At 40.1% G+C, this 20,550-nt stretch overlaps 2 protein-coding genes and 1 pseudogene across 2 annotated transcripts; all 3 read right to left on the bottom strand.

The window, feature by feature from the left end:
* Window positions 1-442: 442 nt before the first annotated feature.
* LOC105020611 lies at window positions 443-1,982 on the bottom strand (annotated as a pseudogene).
* Window positions 1,983-5,943: 3,961 nt separating this feature from the next.
* On the bottom strand, window positions 5,944-8,410 carry LOC105020612. Its single transcript, XM_010887776.3, has 6 exons — window positions 8,319-8,410; window positions 7,830-8,156; window positions 7,378-7,719; window positions 6,842-6,955; window positions 6,433-6,479; window positions 5,944-6,230 (listed from the first exon to the last, which is right to left on the bottom strand). Exons 1-6 carry the CDS (start codon window positions 8,359-8,361, stop codon window positions 6,099-6,101), a joined length of 1,005 nt encoding a protein of 334 aa, XP_010886078.3. The 5' UTR covers window positions 8,362-8,410; the 3' UTR covers window positions 5,944-6,098.
* A 6,913-nt stretch (window positions 8,411-15,323) lies between these two features.
* On the bottom strand, window positions 15,324-16,650 carry LOC109615019. Its single transcript, XM_034290569.1, has 4 exons — window positions 16,590-16,650; window positions 16,126-16,491; window positions 15,674-16,024; window positions 15,324-15,536 (listed from the first exon to the last, which is right to left on the bottom strand). Exons 1-4 carry the CDS (start codon window positions 16,630-16,632, stop codon window positions 15,355-15,357), a joined length of 942 nt encoding a protein of 313 aa, XP_034146460.1. The 5' UTR covers window positions 16,633-16,650; the 3' UTR covers window positions 15,324-15,354.
* Window positions 16,651-20,550: the final 3,900 nt, after the last annotated feature.

Genomic DNA, 20,550 nt, shown 5'->3' with positions numbered 1-20,550 from the left:
CTACTGTTGCTGCTTATATGATTGACTTGAAGAGCAGGTAGAGTATCTACAGCACGAGCAAGTTAAGTGTTCTTAGACATCCGCCTGAAAACCACAGAGTGAGAGAGCAAGATGTACAAGGCCAGCGGGCCCTAGACAAGGGTTGAAACATATTTTTTTCATCACAGAAAAGAGAGTTCCTTTAAATAGAATAAGTTGCTGTCTATTTGAGGGGGTGTTAGTGTCATGATAAGAGGAACATTTTTCATCACTACAACTTTTAGATGCAAAGCCTGAATAAATACATTAAAAGGTTATTTTCTTTTTGTTAAATCCTTTATTGATTTGTCACAAGCAAGCAGTCATTTTTGCAAAGAATCAATGCAATGAATCCCTTAAGTAGAGCCTGAGCACAGAACAACTTGGTTGATTAGGCAGCATCATAAGGTGTAGTCATCCAGTTCTAGCCTGTAATTCCAGCGTACACGACTGTTTCTTTCTCTATGCTGCTTCTTTGTCTTCCAGACCGTTTCTTGTTGCTCAGATTCAGAGACATGTAATGGAGATTCTTCTTCACAGGACCAAGATGCAGATAATGACAAAACAGGGGAAATATTGTTGTTATGAATAAATGTAACAGCATAAAAGTGATGCAAAATATAAGGAATTCTACCTACCCCTTCATCCAAAGATGAGTCTGTTGGACCAGTTGTCTGAGAGATGGGTCCTGGAAAGACAAGTAATTAGAAAAAGACTCCTTCATCCACTACATCCAAGTTGTAATAACAATAGTAACTACCTCTGCACTGTAGACATGTCCTCTTCTTTATCTTGTAAATAATGCCAGTAAGAACAATGATCAGGAAGTATGAGACACCCAGTGTTACTCCCAGACAGTACACCAAGAGAAGAGGGTCTTCGCCTTTGTCTATTGAAAATATATTTTGTTATAAGTTCAGTAACCATAGTATGATAAAAAAAAAAAAAAAATGAAGTAGCTAAAGCAAAAGATATTCCACAAAAATAAAAGCTATATCATCTACCTGTGGTGTCCAGCTTGGTCCCATTTCCAAACAGTATCTCTCCACATGAGGCCACAGCACAGTAGTAAGTCCCAGTATCAGAGAGGCTGAGGTTCCTCTTGGGGAGGTTGTAGACACAGCTCTGTGTAGGAGACCCAGACTCAGGGCTCTTCATACACTGACCACTCCTGTCTCCATTGGTATAAATTATTCCTGGAGGAGATTCTCCTGAGTCATGTCTGAACCAATAGACACTGTGTTCTCCTTCACAGGTCTCAGTTTTTATTGTACAGTTCAGAGTCACAGAGTCTCCTGGATGGACTGACTCAGATGCAGGTTGTTGTACAACAGTGGGGTTTCTGGACCCTGAACCTGACAAAAAGGTATACATAGTAGTTACATATCTGTTTGCTTTTAACTTCAACAATCCATACTCTGTCAAGATTTATTGAAAAGACAAGTTACTGTGATATCTGTGTGAATACGATATATTTAGTCAAGCTATTAAATATTAGAAACATGAAATAAGCACTCAAGATGTACCTTTAACAATGAGAATAGCTCCTTCTCCAAATTCCAGCTTGTTGGAATGAGAACTTCCACAGTAGTATCTGGCTGAATCAGTGAACTGTATGTCTGATATAATTAGTTGGTTTTTCCTTTTCACTTACGAATGAAAAGCGAGGGTTATTTTTAAATTCATTGTGGAATTCAGCATTATGATTAAACTTATAGAAGGTGGATAAGATTTTTGGATTTTCTCCAAAGGCTTACTTGTACCACAGGAAGTGCATTGCCAAATTGTTTTCATGGTAGCAGGTCAAATTGAATGTGTCTCCTATGTTGGCTGACAGAAGGCGCATGGTTGAAGAATGTGTTGCAGCTAGAATTTAAACAAAGAAATTATATGAATAACAACAATAACTTAGAGTGTCACTCTGTAAGGAAATGAATAGAAAATGCAGACCTACCTAACTCCATGGAAAGTAGAAAAATAATACAGAGTACAACAATCATCTTTTACTGTTTAATCCTCCTTGTGTGTTGAATGGAAACAGTTGACCCAAAAAGACAACACTTCACCAATAAGGTTAGTGGTGATTGGTCGAACTCGACACGTCATTTTTGGTAACACCTTTTGAAGCCCAACGAGGTACTCATAAGGAAATGAGAGTCATTTATTTTACATTGACCATTCAAAATGTAGACCCAGTGATCGAACAATCACTGGCGACATCAAAGCTATCTGCTAATCAAATATAATAATTTCAGCAAATTCTACTAAAATAGGTTAACAAGCATTGGATATATCATCCAACCATTAATATCCAGTTTTTGGTGAGCAATTTCTGAATAGCCATCAGAGGTTAATTTTAGTGTAAATAGGATACTCTATGTACATATGTGTTCAGGCAGTACAGGAGATGGTATGTTTTTGGAAAACACATGGTTGTGTTTTGGACAGGACTCCACCCCATAGAGCTGGGCTGTACTATAGATCACCTGTAGGGGCGCTATTGTACACAAAACATGTTGAAATGTCCAGTGAACTGGGTGGAGCTTTATTCAGGTTCATTAGGTTAATAACTACAGAATGAAACAAGATCATTGTAAGTCAGTCTCAGTCCATATTATTCATAGAAACATCCACTAATTGGTTCCTCAAGGACTAGCCAGTTCGAAAACTGCAGGTTTTCCGGTTTGTTTTTGAGGTGAGATTGTGTGGATGCTTCTGCAGTACAGCCTTGTATACAAACATTAAGCAATGTCTGGCCCTTCTGGATGTCAGAGTGTAAGGTTTGCCTCTACCACTCATCCTCAACCTTAACAACAGGCTGGAAAAAGCACCCCATTCACCAAGTCCCCTGAACGCACCCCTCACATCTGTTCATAATCTCCTGAATGCACCCATCACAGCAGATCCCAATCCCCTGAACGAACCCCTCACAGCAGATTCCAATCTCCTGAATGCACCCCTCACAGCAGATCCCCTGAACGCACCCCTCACAGCAGATCCCAATCCCCTGAATGCACCCCTCACAGCAGATCCCAATCTCCTGAACGCACCCCTCACAGGAGATCCCAATCCCTTGAACGCACCCCTCACAGCAGTTAAAAATCCCCTGAACGCACCCCTCACAGCCGATCCCAATCCCCCTACCTGGTTACTGACCTTCTGCCTGCCCTTGGACTCCATGCCAGCTTGTCCCTTGATGTATCGTTGCACCTTCCAAATAAACGTCCTGCGCTCTGTGCTTGGATCCAGCCATCCTTTTCTGTGTGCATTCATTACACAGGGAGTCTAACTGAACTGCGTAAATGACATTCATGAGTGTGAAAGTTTGCACATGTTGCATATTGCAATGCTGCATGAGGTACTGCATCCAGAGGTTTCAATACCAACGTGCATGCGTAGCAGGTCCTACTCAGTCTCGAACCCAGGTCTTCAGGATGGGAATCAGGCGCTCTAGCAAGAAGGCTAAAAGCCATGGGCCCTAGCGTTTAATGTTTGAGCTCCTCTTAAGGCATTGGGGAGTGAGGGTTTCACTCATTGCACAGAACTGTAGTCGCTGGCCTCCCTTACACATGCATATATAACACGTAACCATAGTCACGTACTTTCATAAAACTGGCCTGTACAATTTGTTTGTCCTGAGATGACACATTATTTGTTTCCACACAGAAATCATTCATATACAGCTCTGGACAAAATTAAGACACCACTGTCTTGAAAAGGAATGTTTTGAGTCAGAAACAAAAGAGTTCAATTTGCAGTGGTCTCTTAATTTTTATCGTTCTGTTCATTTTTGACTTTTTTGGAAAGGAAAGAAAAAGGTGCAGTGGTCTCTTAATTTTTCCAGAGCTGTACGTTTGTGTGGGAGATTTGGCAGGATTTACAATATGGTGTCATTGGCATGGAAATTAAAATTACAATTTGTCACAGAGTTACAGATTTTATCACACACATTTATGTATACCTGTCAGTTTAGTAGTGGTCTGGAGTGTTCTTGGATGGAAAGGCCTCTAGGCTATAATATAAAACACATTTATAAACCTTCTCTACTCCAAAGTTACTCTGTAAAAATTATTACCAGTCAGTAACTAAACTCTTCATTTGTAAATGTCTAATGATAAAATGCTCATTAAGGCTGCAGTGCACAGGTTCACATGTCTGTAAAAAGTGTTGCTTATTGTCATGGTTATAAACACCAATGAAAGCTAGAGACACAACAGGCTGACACCAAAGAGACATCCTGCTGTAAACCACACCAGGACTGAAAGGCCAACCAGGCCAGTCCTAAGTGTTGATGACAACGTGATGTTCTTACAGTCGACCAGTGAACAGTTTACTGTGTGTATGTGTGGGTGGGTTTAACATGAAAGAGTAAATACATTTCTCCAACTTATTTGAATTTTTATACAGCATGGCTGTCATTCCTTTTCCCTTAAAATGAAAATTATATTGTTTGTAATGGAAATTTTGTAGAAAGTGTGTATTTGATTGGTGACTAACAGACGGATTCAATAATTTATTTTATAATAACAGCCCCTGGTAATAATACTGGTAACAATCCTGGTAATAATGTGGTAATAATAGTTTTGTTCCGTGTATACCTCTCCATAAACACTTACATTTGCTTGTGTGTCTTTTTTACGATCTTTATTTATTATGTTATTAATAAACATTATGCCTGTGTCATACATTTCACCCAAAAGATTAGTATTGTTTCATCATTCTTTGTGGCTTTTCAACTGATTTCAGAAAACAAAAAAATCTATTAATCTGAATTTGTTTCTAAAGAACTCTTAAGCAGTAGTTGCAAGACAGCAACTGACAATGGTAAGAACAACATTGAGACCACATACAGTACAGATATTCTACAGAAAACCACAGAGACAAATGAAGAGTTAAGGTTCTTGTTGGTATACGGCTGTCAACCTTGTGCTTACAGTGGGTCGAGTTCCTGAACAATGTTTTCTATGTGTGTTTCTGTTGAAGTGTCATTCTACCACACAAGAGCATACATTTTACAGAAGATATGACTTGGACAAAATAGGTTAAGTGCTCATTACAGTTACTCACTGGAACTCGACCAAAGAAAATGTGCACACAGATGAGTCATTGACATAGTCATAAAGTTAACTCTGCTTCTGTCTCATGCTGACTGATTATAACTCCTTACAGCTAAGCTGCTCTGAATGGGACTCTGATGCTGTGACTCTTTGATGCTGCAACTGATTCCTGTTGCTGAGGTGTTGTAACATGTAGTAACTGCTGAATTTTATGTTATTTTATGTAGTCTAACATACAATGACTTTGTTAACCAGTGATATGAAAGCTTTTTCATGTACACACAAACAATCACAAAAACATTTGCTTACAATTTCACAAGTTCTAAAAAGTGCTGCAAGTGTAAAGTTGAGGCACCTAAAGGGACTTAAATGAGCACTACTGCAACCTATTGAAAGATAAGAGAATTGCAGTTGTGCATTGTGCTTATGCACACAGACTGAATTCATTCACATTTAGGAAAGTGTGTGAAAACGGACTTGTTCAGAAGGTACATTATTTCAATTCTCCTTTCAAAGAACTCAGATGTCTTGAAAACATTCAAATAGTTTATTTTTAGTGTCTTTCCTGGTGAAGAGAGATGTGAAGACAATCTAAATGACATGGTTGTGTTGTGGTTTAGAGGCACTGAGGTGTGTAGACAGAAAGACCACTGACGGTCATTGCTCGTGGTTAGAGATGAGTTAATGCGAGTGGAAAATCCATTTAAGGTCGTCAGAACAACACAGAGGTGTTATACAGGACACGGCTTCAGAAAGCAAGAAAACAGTAAATGTTAGTCAACTGAGTAGACCTTGTGAACAGACATTATGTAATCAGGTTTTATATTGTAGAGAAAATGCAAATCCATGCATCATGTCTGCAAACCTACCACAAAAACTGGAATAATATCAGTGAATCCAAGAGTACATCTAAATTACATTGTGATTGTTTAATTGGATATAAATTGAAATGTTTTCACATTTGTGCAAAAGGTAGTTTGATCAAATACATCCGACTGTAACTTAAAATGTGAAAAGTCTGTTTCAGTCCATGCTTTGGAATGTTACTCCAGAGTAGACAGTGTCTCTGTCCATGACATTCCTCTCCCTATGAACCTTGTGCTTTTTGTGGGAAACATTCAAAGCGGCGTAATGGAGAGTGTCAACCTCTTGATCCTGAGGAGAAAAGCAGAATTGACTTTGCAATATTTAGAATGAGTCTACTGTAGGGAAACGACATAAAATGCATATTTTAACCTATATCTTTTGAATATACGAAGTGACATGGTTGTTAGAGACTTTGGCCACAAACTAATTTGACCCAATCCTGGTCAATAACTAAAATGTAAATGTAGGAACAAGAGTTATGTCTGTGTACCTGATTATGACTGGGGTCTGCTGGAGCACTTGGTTGAGGGTGCATCCCTTTTAGACAAGTACATCAATCAATCAAATTTATTTGTAAGTCATATTTACATCAGCCGTGGTCACAAATTGCTTTTACAAAACACCCACCTGAAACCCCAAGGAGCAAGCAATAACAGTGTTGAAGCACAGTGACTAGGAAAAACTCCCTAAAAGGGGCCAAAATTTAGGGCGAAACCTAGAGAGGAACCAGGATCGGAGGGGTGACCAGTCCTATTCTGGCTGTGCCAGGTGAACATATTAAGAGAACATGAAGAATCAATACTAACAGGAATCAACATCATAAAACAATGAGCCCAAACAAGTCAAATACTTTAACTGTAGTTGTTACTGACTGTATCTTACATAACAACACTACTTACCACAGGACCTGCTGATCTTGTATAGAACTGAAGTAAGAACAATGATGAGGATGACACACAGAACCAGTGCTGTCACCAGGCAGTACATCAGCAGAAGAGGGTCCCCCTTACAGCCTTTAGTGGGGAATCAAACAGGGAGGGAGACCATGAAAGACTCAGATAAAGAGACACTGGGCAAAGAGATGTTGAGACACTGAGTTGCATAAACAATGAAACACTGAAACAAAAAGATTCTAAAACATTGAGAAACTGAGATCATGAGACATTTAGACACTAAGAGGAAAATAGATTTGATTCCTGGAACCACACAGATATAAAATGATATTGTCACATTGGATGGAAACGTCTGCCTAATCATATACTGTTTATTATAGATTAAGGTCAAGGCTATGATGATGTATACACCACCTGTTAGTCCGATTGGAGAGTCACACTAGATAAAACCAAAGATGAATGGATAGCAACTCACTTGTAATCAAAATAACTCTGACTGTAGTCATAATTACAGATTTAAGTAAGTCATAAGTATAACTTACCTCCAACATCCAGCTTGGTTCCATTCCCAAACAGTATCTCTCCACATGAGGCCACAGCACAGTAGTAAGTCCCAGTATCAGAGAGGCTGAGGTTCCTCTTGGGGAGGTTGTAGACACAGCTCTGTGTAGGAGACCCAGACTCAGGGCTCTTTATACACTGACCACTCCTGTCTCCATTGGTATGAATGATTCCTGGAGGAGATTCTCCTGAGTCATGTCTGAACCAATAGACACTGTGTTCTCCTTCACAGGTCCCAGTGTTTATTGTACAGTTCAGAGTCACAGAGTCGCCTGGATGGACTGAGTCAGACACAGGCTGTTGAATAACAGTCTTGCTGGATCCTGACACAAATGAGTAAATATAGTTAATAAAAACAACTGCAGCTTTAAACTATTTTTAAAAGTATGTCATAGGCAAATATTACAATAATAAATACAAGCTGATTGCCTACCTGTGAGAATGAGAAATATTCCAGTTGTAAATTCCAATGAATATAAATCAATTCCCCCACAGTAATACATGGCTGAATCAGACGGCTGGATGTTTGAGATCCTAAGGTGGATCGTACCTTTCCCACCAGGAACTGTAAACCGAGGGTTTTCCTTGAAATTATTGTGAAATGTTACTCCATCAGCTAGCTTGAAAATAGTGGAAATAAGTTCAGGCTTCTGTCCTGCAGTTTGTTTGTACCATAAAATTTTGGAACCTTTGCCTGGATCAAAGCATTGCAGAGTCACGCTATCTCCAAGACGAGCGTAAAGAAAAGTAACTGGATGACCTGGAATGGAGAGAGAAGAACATACATCCATAATAAATCCTGCTTGCAGTGTATTTGTCCCAAAAATTTGGATGTTTCTGATGTCTGAAAAATACTAATTGGTTGAAAGTATTTAAACGCTTAACCTTCCACAATGTAGATCAGATAATCAGATTGACTTACAGGCTTTAAAAAGGAGAACCAGGACAAGACACAATGTGAACATTCTTCAACGTCTTCCGTCGGATCTGGTGTTACAGACCAACTGAGATGAGGGTCAAGAGACAAAGTGATACAGAAACAATGACAGAATCAACTGAAATGTCTACCACGCCTCAGATGAAGCACAGGTTTTAGATTGGCTCCATTGGTTGTTTAGAGAGGAAGTGAGGTAGTGATAATGTTCCACTTTGCATAACGTGTTTTATCATGTTTTTATCGTGTTTTTATGTTGCTTCTTTAAACTGCTTTGGCCTTCAAAAAGGTGTGCTATATATCTAGACCAAGATATTGTTTGATATGTTTTCTCAATTTGTGTAGGTTGCTGAGAGTACTTGCACAAATGCCTTTTGATACACAGCTCCGGAAAAAATTAAGAGACAACTTCACCTTTTTCTTCCCTTTCCAGAAAATTTGAAAAGGGAAGTTTTGAGTGAGGAATAGAAGCGTTCAATTTGCAGTGGTCTCTCAATTTTAACCCTTCTGTTCCTCACTCAAAACCTTCCTTTTTGACTTTTTTGGAAAGGAAAGAAAAGGTGCAGCGGTCTCTTAATTCTTTCCAGAGCTGGACAGAAGGGGTTTACAATGCACGATATTTCACACTTTATGTCTGTAGGTGGCATTTGAAGCATTCAGGAAGAGTTGAAATGGTAACTTTCACTAACTAACCAAAGGTTGGAGGTTATTAAAGCTATTTTGTCGACCACAACACAGCTTTCATAAAGGGTCAGTGGTATTGTAACGGTCCCAGCGGGACAGGACAGTTCCGCTTCATGTTTTCTGTGTGCCCTTGATTTGTTATGTCCTTGTTTGGTCTTTCCTGTTCTCGTTTCAGTTAATCAGTTTATTCCTTTCACCTGTGTTTAGCCTCCACCTGTTTGTGTTCCCCTTGTTAGTCTGTGTATTTAAGTTTCTCCTGCCCCAGTGTTTCTTGTCAACCTGCTGTAACAGTGGGTGTGTTCATAGTGTAGCGTATGGTGGGTGTGTTCATAGTGTAGCGTATGGTGGGTGTGTTCATAGTGTAGCGTATGGTGGGTGTGTTCATAGTGTAGCGTATGGTGGGTGTGTTCATAGTGTAGCGTATGGTGGGTGTGTTCATAGTGTAGCGTACGGTGGGTGTGTTCATAGTGTAGCGTAGAAAATAACAAAACGATCCCAACCCTGAAAACATCTTTATATGTTGCTCTTTTGGGTTTTATTAATTAATATTTGTTGTTAGAAATAGAAATATAGGGTCCTGTCTTTTTAAATTATTAACATTGTTAGTTCGCAGTCATTTATTTTATTGTTGTTTTTAATTTGACACTGTCAATTCTAACCACGTTAGCAGACATTATGTAGCATGCACAGTCTCATTCCTCTAGAGGTAGTTGGATGAAAAGATGTAGCAGTACAAAATGCTGTGCTACTCTGTGTGCTGTATGTTATTTTCCTAATGTATGAACATTATTGTCTTATTGTAATAGTGTAAAGTTGCCAAGCAGTTTTTATATCAGTTCGTAAACAAGTAAACTTCATATGAATACAAACTGCTTAGTACTATTTTAGAAACAAATGTTTTCCTTACAAAATGCATGAATAATTGAGTGAAAGTTTATGTTCTAACAACCGAGTCACATCGTGGCACTGTTAAGTGTTCATATTAATGTCGCAAGTTGTTTTGTTAAGGCCATTGACAAGCCTTTTGTCATCTTTGGTCAAAAAATTAAATAAATGTGTAATCACAGGCCGTTCTAACTTCCATGAATTTCATCACGGCAACTCATAATGTGACTCAGTGGTGTGTATGGCCCCCATGTGCCTGTACGATACATATCCCAGATGTTCTCAATTAGATTCAGGTCTGGGGAGCGTGAGGGCCATCAATGGCATCAATGCCTGCATCATCCAAGAACTGCCTACACACTCTGGCCACATGAGGCCGGGCATTGTCCTGCACCAGGAGGAACTGCACCAGCATAAGTACTGGTGATGGGTCTGAGGATTTAATCCTGATACCTAACAGCAGTCAGGGTACCGTTGGCTAGCATGTGTAGATCTGTGCGACCCTCCAAGGATACGCCTCCTTAGACCCACCACCAAACCGGTCATGTTGGATGATGTTGCAGGCAGCATAGCATTCCCCACAGTGTGAACCTGGTCTCATCTGTAAATAGAACAGAGCACCAATGGCAGACAGAAACATGCACACCAGTTGCCTGCTGGAGGTCATTTTGTGGGGCTCTAGCAGGGCTCCTTCTGTTCCTCCTCGCACAAAGGAGCAGATACCAGTCCTGCTGCTGGGTTGATGCTACTCGTGTAATGGCCTGTCTCCTGGCATCTCCTCCATGCTCTTTAGACTGTACAGGGTGGCACAGAAAACCTTGCAACGACATGTATGGATGTGCCATCTTGGAGAAGTTGGACTACTTGTGCAACCTGAATGGGCTGCAGGTACCACCTCATGATACCTGTAGTGACAAGGACACTACAAAGACACAGAACTAGAGAAGAATCACTCGGAAAGGATAAGAAGAGAGCAATTGTCTGTGGCCACCACCTGCAAAACCATTCCCTTTTTGGAGGTTTCCTCTCCAGTGCACGTGCTGTCACTTAAATTTGCACTAAAACAGGTGACATTGATTTAAAATCGCTAATGCATCCTAACTGGACAGACTGATAGCACTGACGTTTAATTAACTTGGTGATATGCTGTGATTATGTTCCCTTATTTTTTTGAGCAGTGCATATCAATTAAGAATAACTTGTTTCTTAAATGTTAGATCAAAATATAAATGATCATAAATTGTACATCCAAACCATTCCAACTAGAACTAAGACATTCTCAAGAAGCATAGTATTATGACAGTACATCATTTGAAGTATCATGGGTCATGCAGCATAAAAAGCAGACCTACAACACAATGGCTCATACAGAAGCAAATAAGTATCTTGACATGGCCAAATGAGAGCCTTGACAGTCTTATTTGAACGATGTTCATATCAGTGAGCTGAAACAGTTCTGTAGGGAGGCTACCACTGAAAAACATGGATCCGGATCTTCAAGCAGTGTTGATTTGTAGGGGTCCAGATTATGGGAGAACTCCAAAGGCAGCAGTGCTTGCAGCAAGAGTAATCAGGGCAGGGCCGCATTCCCTTAATGGTTTTACTCTGCTCTGCTCTTTCATTTTTTTCAAGAATGGATTTTTTTCTTCTCCAGTGTCGGAGTTAGCTGTTGTTGTGGTTCTACGCTGCTCGAATTAGAATACTCGTTAAACTCTGCGCTGTGTTGCGTCGAATTGCTTGTGTTAAATTAGTTTTTCCTTTCCTCCTCTTGACAGTTTAGCAGATCAGAGCTCGCACTCTACTTGTGTCGTTGCTGACATCTCCGTCTTCCCGCTCTACCAATCTGAGTTATATTCTATACACTCACCTAAAGGATTTTTATTCAATTTCAATTTCTCTTTAATGCAATTATCTAATCAACCAATCACATGGCAGTTGCCTCAATGCATTTAGGGGTGTGGTCCTGGTCAAGACAATCTCCTGAACTCCAAACTGAATGTCAGAATGGGAAAGAAAGGTGATTTAAGCAATTTTGAGCGTGGCATGGTTGTTGGTGCCAGGCGGGCCAGTCTGAGTATTTCACAATCTGCTCAGTTACTGGGATTTTCACGCACAACCATTTCTAGGGTTTACAAAGAATGGTGTGAAAAGGGAAAAACATCCAGTATGCGGCAATCCTGTGGGCGAAAATGCCTTGTTGATGCTAGAGGTCAGAGGAGAATGCGTCGACTGATTCAAGCTGATAGAAGAGCAACTTTGACTGAAATAACCACTTGTTACAACCGAGGTATGCAGCAAAGCATTTGTGAAGCCACAACACGCACAACCTTGAGGCAGATGGGCTACAACAGCAGAAGACCCCACCGGGTACCACTCATCTCCACTACAAATAGAAAAAAGAAGCTACAATTTGCACAAGGGTACCAAAATTGGACAGTTGAAGACTGGAAGAATGTTGCCTGGTCTGATGAGTCTTGATTTCTGTTGAGACATTCAGATGGTAGAGTCAGAATCTGGCGTAAACAGAATGAGAACATGGATCCATCATGCCATGTTACCACTGTGCAGGCTGGTGGTGGTGGTGTAATGGTGTGGGGGATGTTTTCTTGGCACACTTTAGGCCCCTTCGTGCCAATTGGGCATCGTTTAAATGCCACGGCCCACCTGAGCATTGTTTCTGACCATGTCCATCCCTTTATGACCCCCATGTACCCATCCTCTGATGGCTAATTCCAGCAGCATAATGCACCATGTCACTAAGCTTGAATAATTTCAAATTGGTTTCTTGAACATGACAATGAGTTCACTGTACTGAAATGGCCCCCACAGTCACCAGATCTCAACCCAATAGAGCATCTTTGGAATGTGGTGTAACGGGAGCTTCGTGCCCTGGATGTGCATCCCACAAATCTCCATCAACTGCAAGATGCTATCCAATCAATATGGGCCAACATTTCTAAAGAATGCTTTCAGCACCTTGTTGAATCAATGCCACGTAGAATTAAGGCAGTTCTGAAGGCAAAAGGGGGTCTAACACAGTATTAGTATGGTGATCCTAATAATCCTTTATGAGTGTACTTACGCGGCCAGAGGCGACACAACCATCGAGTTCCAATTAATGTTCCCATAACATGGTATTGTAACACGGCGCATTGTATCAGCATATTTCTATGAGTTGGAGTACCAGTGCATGAGCCCAGTATCAGTATCGGTGTATCCCACACCTTTCAACTCGTGAGGTAGACACATTAACAAAAAGGGACGTGCAGATAAGTGATAAGAATTAAGCAGGACTAAGTCATTAAACTATGGAGATATTTGTATGTTTATTGAAGCAAACATAAAAAGTATACAAGCAAGTAATGCATCAAATCATTAGAAACTCAGTAAGAGTTTAAGTTCTGTCATCATTTACAATCTTTGAAACAAGTTAGACTCAGAGTCATCACATTTCAAGGACTCTTATTGTTGACGTCTGAAGAAATTATTGAGTGATTCTAAATTAACTTAATATCAAATTAATATGACAATTAATTTTTAAGCTAATCCTTTATCCAACTAAATGGCTGTCCTACAGCAAATTACAATTATTAAAAAGAGTCATGTGACTAATCCAGAACATCATAAGGTGGAGATCAAAGGAGGGGTGGGGCTTAACTCAGAATGATTGGAGCCCACTCACACCCTGTCTCTGTGACTCAAAGCAGAGTACATGGTTTCTTCCTCTCTCTGATTTCTCATCTCTGTCTTTTCCCTCCTTGGTCTCCTGGACTGGGCACTTTTCTTGTCAGTGAACTTCAGGGAGACATAGTTCATGGTAGTGTCATCATGGAGCTTAGGGATGAAAACACAGAGTAGGTCAGTAAAGACAATTGGTTTAATAGTCAAATGTTTTACTTCTCAAATACCCATATCCAGTCTAAAATTTCGTAGAATGTATTCTGCTAACCTGTCTGTTTGACATGCTGGCATTAGCATTTCCATGATCTCCATGCTGAGTAGTGGTTTCTGCTAAAAGACAAATGTGTAAACATAAAAAAACTGAAAGGTATGCTGTTAAGTTACCAACAAAAAGACAAGCACTGTTTCATTATAATGTTTGTGTGTACTCCTCTTTGGACTTAGCTGTTAGGGGGTCAATGATATTAAAGCTGATAACCCCTAAAATAACAAACAAAATGTTACATTGTTTGTCCAGTAAAACAAATAGCCTTCTGTTTTTAAACAATTTCGTACTGATTTGTTTGTTCAGAAATTACAAAAAAGTACAGTGTTCTCTATCATTATTGGTAAAGAGGAGCAGAAAGTTAATTATGAAATAATTTAAATGTTGTTCATCAACTTCAAAATACTGTATAATTTCTTCCCAAGATTTTCTTTTCATGTTTATGTGTAGATCGAAACATGACTTCATACACCACAGCTCATTACACTCCAACATACACTAAGCGATAAATCATCTTTAGATCTCAGTAACAGCTGGAATTTTCTGTCAGGATATTGAACCACATATCCTCGGGATGGTAATGTGTTACAATTGAGTCGTCATTGGTTCATCCAGCAGAATGGTCTAAATCGTTCCTCCAGATACATACAAAAATGTCTCACTGACCACGTATTTGATTACAATAGCCATTACAGTCCCCTGATCTAAACCACATTGAAAACCTGGTGTGGAGACATTCTGCATGGATAGTTGATCCCAGATCCCTTCCTATGGATTTACCCACATCATCAGTCATTACAGTAATGATGTTATCTCTGCATAATTAGGATGCACAAAGTAATAAATGCAGGGTTGCCAATAATTGTTATACATGTTTTGGAGAAAGATATTATTTTCCAGGTTTGGGGGTTGGTCAATTAATTGGGTTTCCTTGCTTAGTTGCCTCATTTAAATCCTTGGTAAGGCTTGGGCACCTGTGAGGCCAACCAAGACAGAAGTCAGGAGAATGTGTTCCTTCACATTAGGATTCCGGTCTGGACTTTCGGATTGATCGAGCAGCGGGATAATATCCAAAACAGCATCTGATGTGCTGTACAAGACACATATCTAAACAACTGTCCTGTGTCTGCTGTGAGTTTCTGCAATGAAGCAAGGCCTTAATGACACATTTTATTTCAACTAACTGGGCAGAAACACTGGGTTAAAAGTAGAATAATACCTCACAGTTTCAGTTCAGGATCAAACTGATGAACAATAACAATACCTATTTCATAGCTTTTCATCAAATTTTACTAGGTGATCTAATAATCATGGAGGACACTGTATTTACAACCAATTTAACTCTAACGATTACACTGCGATTATCGCAAAGTCTCTTACTGTACCTGCACAGTGTTCACATTGTGACTTCATTCTCATACAGAATATAATCTACTGTACCTGCACAGTGTTCACATTGTGACCTCTTCATTCTCATACAGAATATAATCTACTGTACCTGCACAGTGTTCACATTGTGACCTCTTCATTCTCATACAGAATATAATCTACTGTACCTGCACAGTGTTCACATTGTGACCTCTTCATTCTCATACAGAATATAACGTTGATAATCACACTCAGAATCACAGCAGTTGTCAGGAAAGAAATAACGATGAAGAGTAGAGAATTAACCTGATTGCCCAATGGGTCTGAAACAGTCAAAGATAGTGTGAAATTATATACTCAACATTTTATCCAATGCTGGAGATATGTATTGCCTTAAAAGTGTAACATCTACTAATTAATATTCCTTATAATATTATAATATGAGTTTGTAATTGTTTACCTTGAATGTCGAGCTTGGTTCCATTCCCAAACAGTATCTCTCCACATGAAGCCACAGCACAGTAGTAAGTCCCAGTATCAGAGAGGCTGAGGTTCCTCTTGGGGAGGTTGTAGACACAGCTCTGTGTAGGAGACCAAGACTCAGGGCTCTTCATACACTGACCACTCCTGTCTCCATTGGTATAAATGATTCCTGGAGGAGATTCTCCTGAGTCATGTCTGAACCAATAGACACTGTGTTCTCCTTCACAGGTCCCAGTGTTTATTGTACAGTTTAGAGTCACAGAGTCTCCTGGCTGAACTGACTCAGAAACCGGTTGCTGAAGCACAGACTTGCTTTTGGATTCTGAACCTGAAATGAATGTACAGGTTCATGGTGTACATTCACTGATCCTGCTAGGTTAATTCATCTATGACCACATTTAAGTGACTTCATTTTAAAAAGAAAATTACCTTTGACAATTAGGACAGTTCCTGACGCAAATGTTATTCTGTTGATGTACAAAGCACCACAGTAGAATGTAGCTGAGTCCCCTGGTTCAGTCTTGGAGATGGTCAGGTTAAAGCTGTTCTCTCCTCGCATCACACTTAAACGTTTAGTCCCACTAAAGTCCTTGGTAAAGTTGTTGAAGTAAAACGTCTCTTGGGAGTAATGAGATGATGAAGCCATGAGAAGAGGCTTCTGTCCGACAGTTTGTTTAAACCAAAGAACACTGTTCATCATATTAGATGGACAAAAGCAAGTGAGAGAAACACTACGTCCTACACGTGTAACTATCACAGAGTCTGGTTGGATAACATCCGTAGTTAGTGCACAACCTGTGAAGAAAATTTGCAAAGAAAATCATGGTTATTGTTCAGGATTAAATTAAACAATGGATACAAAATACTTCATATGTTTTTAAGAATCGACTTACCCAAAATGGTGTTAAGCCAGAAGATAGTCCAAAACTGCATCATAACTGTTTCGTCATTCAAATCGCTTGTGCCCTGTAGAGAATGGTTTTCACAACCAGGCACCTTTTCTAGAAAGTGCTTGCTATGTAGGAGGGGAACACTGACGTGACTGATTGTATTGGTTGTCTGAACAGGCATTAAACATCTGTTGAAAACACAAACCCAATGGGTTCTGTGGTATACCTCAAAATCTGATATGGAGTTTCCACAGTGAAAAAATAAATCTCAGAGTGGAATTGCAATCATGTACATAAATCTAACGGAAATTTCACATGTTAGAAATCCACATGAAAGACAACGCCTTTTGGTATTTTCTTAAAAAGTAATAAACTATGTTTACCAAAAAGTTGTGATGCTGCGTAAAATGTAAAGAAAAACCGAATGCAATGATCAAATCAGTGCTAATCATTGAAACTATGTTCAACAGAAAATAGTACCATGACAACATATCAAATGCTGAAACTGAGACATTTTATTATCTCTTGAATAGAATATGCCCACTTTAAATTTGATGCCAGCAACATGTTTCAAAAAAGTTAGGACAGAGGAAACAAAAGACTGGAAACATTGTGTAATGATAAAAAACTGAAGCTGGTGGATTTTCACACAACTAATTAGGTCAGTTGGCAACAGGTCAGTAACATGATTGGGTATTAAATGACCATTACAGACAGGATGGTTTTGCCAGATGTGAGGATGAGGAGGGGTTCACCACTCTCTGAAATACAGTGTGTGCAAATATTGCAACAATTTAAGCATAATGTTTCTCAATGTAAAATTGCAGAGAGTTTGGGGATCTCATCATCTACGGTACATAATATCATTAAAAGATTCAGGGAATCTGGAGAAAACTTTGAATGCAAGGGACAAGGCCGAAAACCAATAATGGATGAATGTGATCTTCAGGCCCTCAGAGGGCACTGTATTAAAAACAGACACATTTCTATAGTGGACATCACAGCATGGGCTCAGGAACAATTCTCAAAATCACTGTCTGGGAACATGCAGTGTAATGAGAAATGTCTGTTGAGGAAGAGTAGAAGCGTATTCGACGAAGAGGCGCGTCTTACCCCACCAAGTCTCCAACATTCTCTTGGTGATGTTAATCAGGGGTCCTGCATGACATTTGCTTCTCTAAAGATCTGGACCACCAGGTGTGGGCCATCAGCCCCACCCCTCCTGAGCTCACATGGAGAGGTGTGAAACTCTGAGCAAACTGGAATGTAACTAAATGCATGATATTGTGAAAATTTATCTGGTCCCCATAATGGGCAGAATAGTCTTATATGCTTTATTGTACTGTACGGGTTATGGATCAAAGTTCACAAGAAGATAGATAGATGAGATCATTTTGTGGCACAGTTCATGTCCTTTGTGTTCATTGTTTTTGCCAAGGTAAAGTAATGCTAATGACTATTTGGGGGAGTGTTTAGATGTCTGCTTTTGGGATAAATATGCGTGGGGCTCCTAAAAGGTAGATGGCTCTGCCTGGCACATGCGGGGGGCACGTTGCTCTATTCGCCAAATAAGGTGTGCAACATCATTTTGGCATGTGCCGTCTTGCACCACATGGCTGAGGTAAACCTTTCAAACCACTCTCTAATACCTCTCACTCAGTACATCGATGCATCCACAAATGCAAGTAAAAACGCTACCATTTACCATTATATGGAACAATATATACAGGTTTTGTAGCAACATATGCTGCCATCCAGACAATGTCTTCTTCAGGGAAGGCCTTGCTTTTTTCTGCAAGACAATGACAAACCACATTCTGCACGTATTACCACATCATGCCTTCATAGTAAAATAGTCTGGGTGCCAAATGGGCCTGCCTGCAGTCCAGACCGGTCACCCATTAACAACATTTGGTGCACTATGAAACGAAAAATACAACAAAAGAGACACCGAACTGTTGAGCAGTTGAAATCGTATATCAGGCAAGAATGGAAAAACATTTCACTTTCAAAACTACAGCAATTGGTATACTCAGTGAACTCTGCACTGTGTTGTCTAATGATGTTTGAACAAATTGCTTGTGTTAAATCAGTGTTCTTCCTTTCCTCCTCTTGACAGTTTAGCAGATCAGAGCTTGCACTCTACTTTTGTCGTTACTGACATCTCCGTCTTCCCGCTCTACCAATCTGAGTTCTATATTCTATACTTATGCGGCCACAGGCGACACAACCATCGAGTTCCAATTAATGTCCCTATGACGTGGTATCGGCGCATGGTTATACTCACTGAACTCTGCGCTGTGTTATGTCTAACGATGTTTGATCAAATTGCTTGTGTTAAATTAGTGTTTTTTCCTTTCCTCCTCTTTCCTCCACACTTTAGATACAGTTAAAATCATGGATGTATCTTCTAAGTGAAATAATATAATACTGTAGAAAATATATCCTGGTTGTAAAATTCCCATACAAAACACTTTTAGAACAAGAATAAATAGATTGTCCCCCTGACAGACTGAACCAGTTGTATAACTGTATAGCTTCCAACACCCTTAACACCAAGCATGGCAAATTCTGTATGTCTTCATGACATCATCAAGGATTGCAACAAGAGACAAGCCTTCAAGAGAAAATAAGAGATAATAAAATATCCTTTTGCATACAGTAGTTCTCCTGCATCAGATGAGAGTGAGAGTCAGGGGGTTATGGGTACATTGTATAAACAACTAAAGTGGGTTCACAGGCTTGATTGTCTTTTTTGACACCAGGACCGCGAACAGGCCTTTCAAGAGGCGTGTGCTGAAACTGAATAAATGGTCAGAGTTGTCGACTCACACGGACGGACAACATGTTGGAGTGAGTGATGCCCGTAACAAAGATGGAACCTGCATACCTGTCAGAGTGTCACAGAGAAGGGCGCACGTCAGCAGGAAAGGGCACTATACAGCCAAGGGACATTAGTTCTGTACAGGTTGAGCCTTACTGTGCACGTGTATAAGCTGTGCTATATAAGACCTTAAATCATGGGTATGAAATATCACATTGTCTGAAATTGTTTTAGTTACCATGCTTTGGTTATGGTTACAAAACATGCTTTGGTTATGGTCTGTAAACATGAGGTATGAGTAGGTGGCAGAGACACAGTTATAGCATTACCCTTATAAACCTGTATAAGGCAAACGGGTTCTTATTTCAAAAGGACACTTCACCATGTGGTTGATAATGTACGTTGTTAACGGTTCCTACAGCTGAAAGTATACCAGGACTCCAGGCCCCCTAAAAAGTGACATTTTGAAAACGACACTGCAAATTTAAGGGAACACATAATCATCACAGTATAACACAAAGTCAGTTAAACCTCAAGGATATCAATCTGTCCAGTTTGAAAGCATAACCCGATTGTGAATCAATGTCACCTGTTTTGGTCCAAATGAAAGTGACAACAGGCTCACTGGAGAGGCAACAGCAAGACAACCGCCAAAAAGGGAATGGTTTTGCAGGTGGTGGCCACAGACAATTGATCCCTCCTTATCCTTCCTGACTGATTCTTCTCTAGTTTTGTGTTTCGCTATTGTCCTTGTAACTACTGGATTGGGCTGCAGGTACTGCATGAGGCAGTACCTGCAGCCCAATCAGGTTGCACAGGTAGTCCAGCTCCTCCAGGATGGAACATCCATAGGTTCCATCGCAAGAAGGTTTGCTGTGTATCCCAATACAGTCTCAAGAGCATGGAGGAGATTTCAGGAGACAGGCCATAACACAAGGAGAGCTGGACAGGGCTGTAGAAGGGCATCAACCCAGCAGCAGGACCAGTATCTGCCCCTTTGTGGCAGGAAAAACAGGAGGAGTACTGCCAGAACCAAACAAAATGTCCTCCAGTGGGTTACTGTTGTGCATGTTTCCGACCAAACTGTCAGAAACAGACTCCATGAGGGTGGCATGAGGGCCCGACGTCCTCTAGTGGGAC

The sequence above is a fragment of the Esox lucius genome, chromosome 24 (assembly GCF_011004845.1).
Source record: "Esox lucius isolate fEsoLuc1 chromosome 24, fEsoLuc1.pri, whole genome shotgun sequence".
Classification (NCBI taxonomy): Eukaryota; Metazoa; Chordata; class Actinopteri; order Esociformes; family Esocidae; genus Esox; species Esox lucius.
The sequence above is the reverse complement of the archived record's forward strand: the minus strand, read 5'-3'. Positions and strand labels throughout refer to the sequence as shown.

Excerpts from the sequence above, each read along its gene's own strand:
- LOC105020612 (XM_010887776.3), bottom strand. The coding sequence starts at position 8,361 with ATGTTCACATTGTGTCTTGTCCTGGTTCTCCTTTTTAAAGCCT. Across the intron at positions 8,157-8,318 it reads GGTTCTCCTTTTTAAAGCCT|GTCATCCAGTTACTTTTCTT; the intron begins GTAAGTCAATCT and ends TCTCCATTCCAG. Across the intron at positions 6,956-7,377 it reads AACCAAGCTGGATGTTGGAG|GCTGTAAGGGGGACCCTCTT; the intron begins GTAAGTTATACT and ends TCCCCACTAAAG.
- LOC109615019 (XM_034290569.1), bottom strand. The coding sequence starts at position 16,632 with ATGATGCAGTTTTGGACTATCTTCTGGCTTAACACCATTTTGG. Across the intron at positions 16,025-16,125 it reads AACTGTCCTAATTGTCAAAG|GTTCAGAATCCAAAAGCAAG; the intron begins GTAATTTTCTTT and ends CATTCATTTCAG. Across the intron at positions 15,537-15,673 it reads AACCAAGCTCGACATTCAAG|ACCCATTGGGCAATCAGGTT; the intron begins GTAAACAATTAC and ends TGACTGTTTCAG.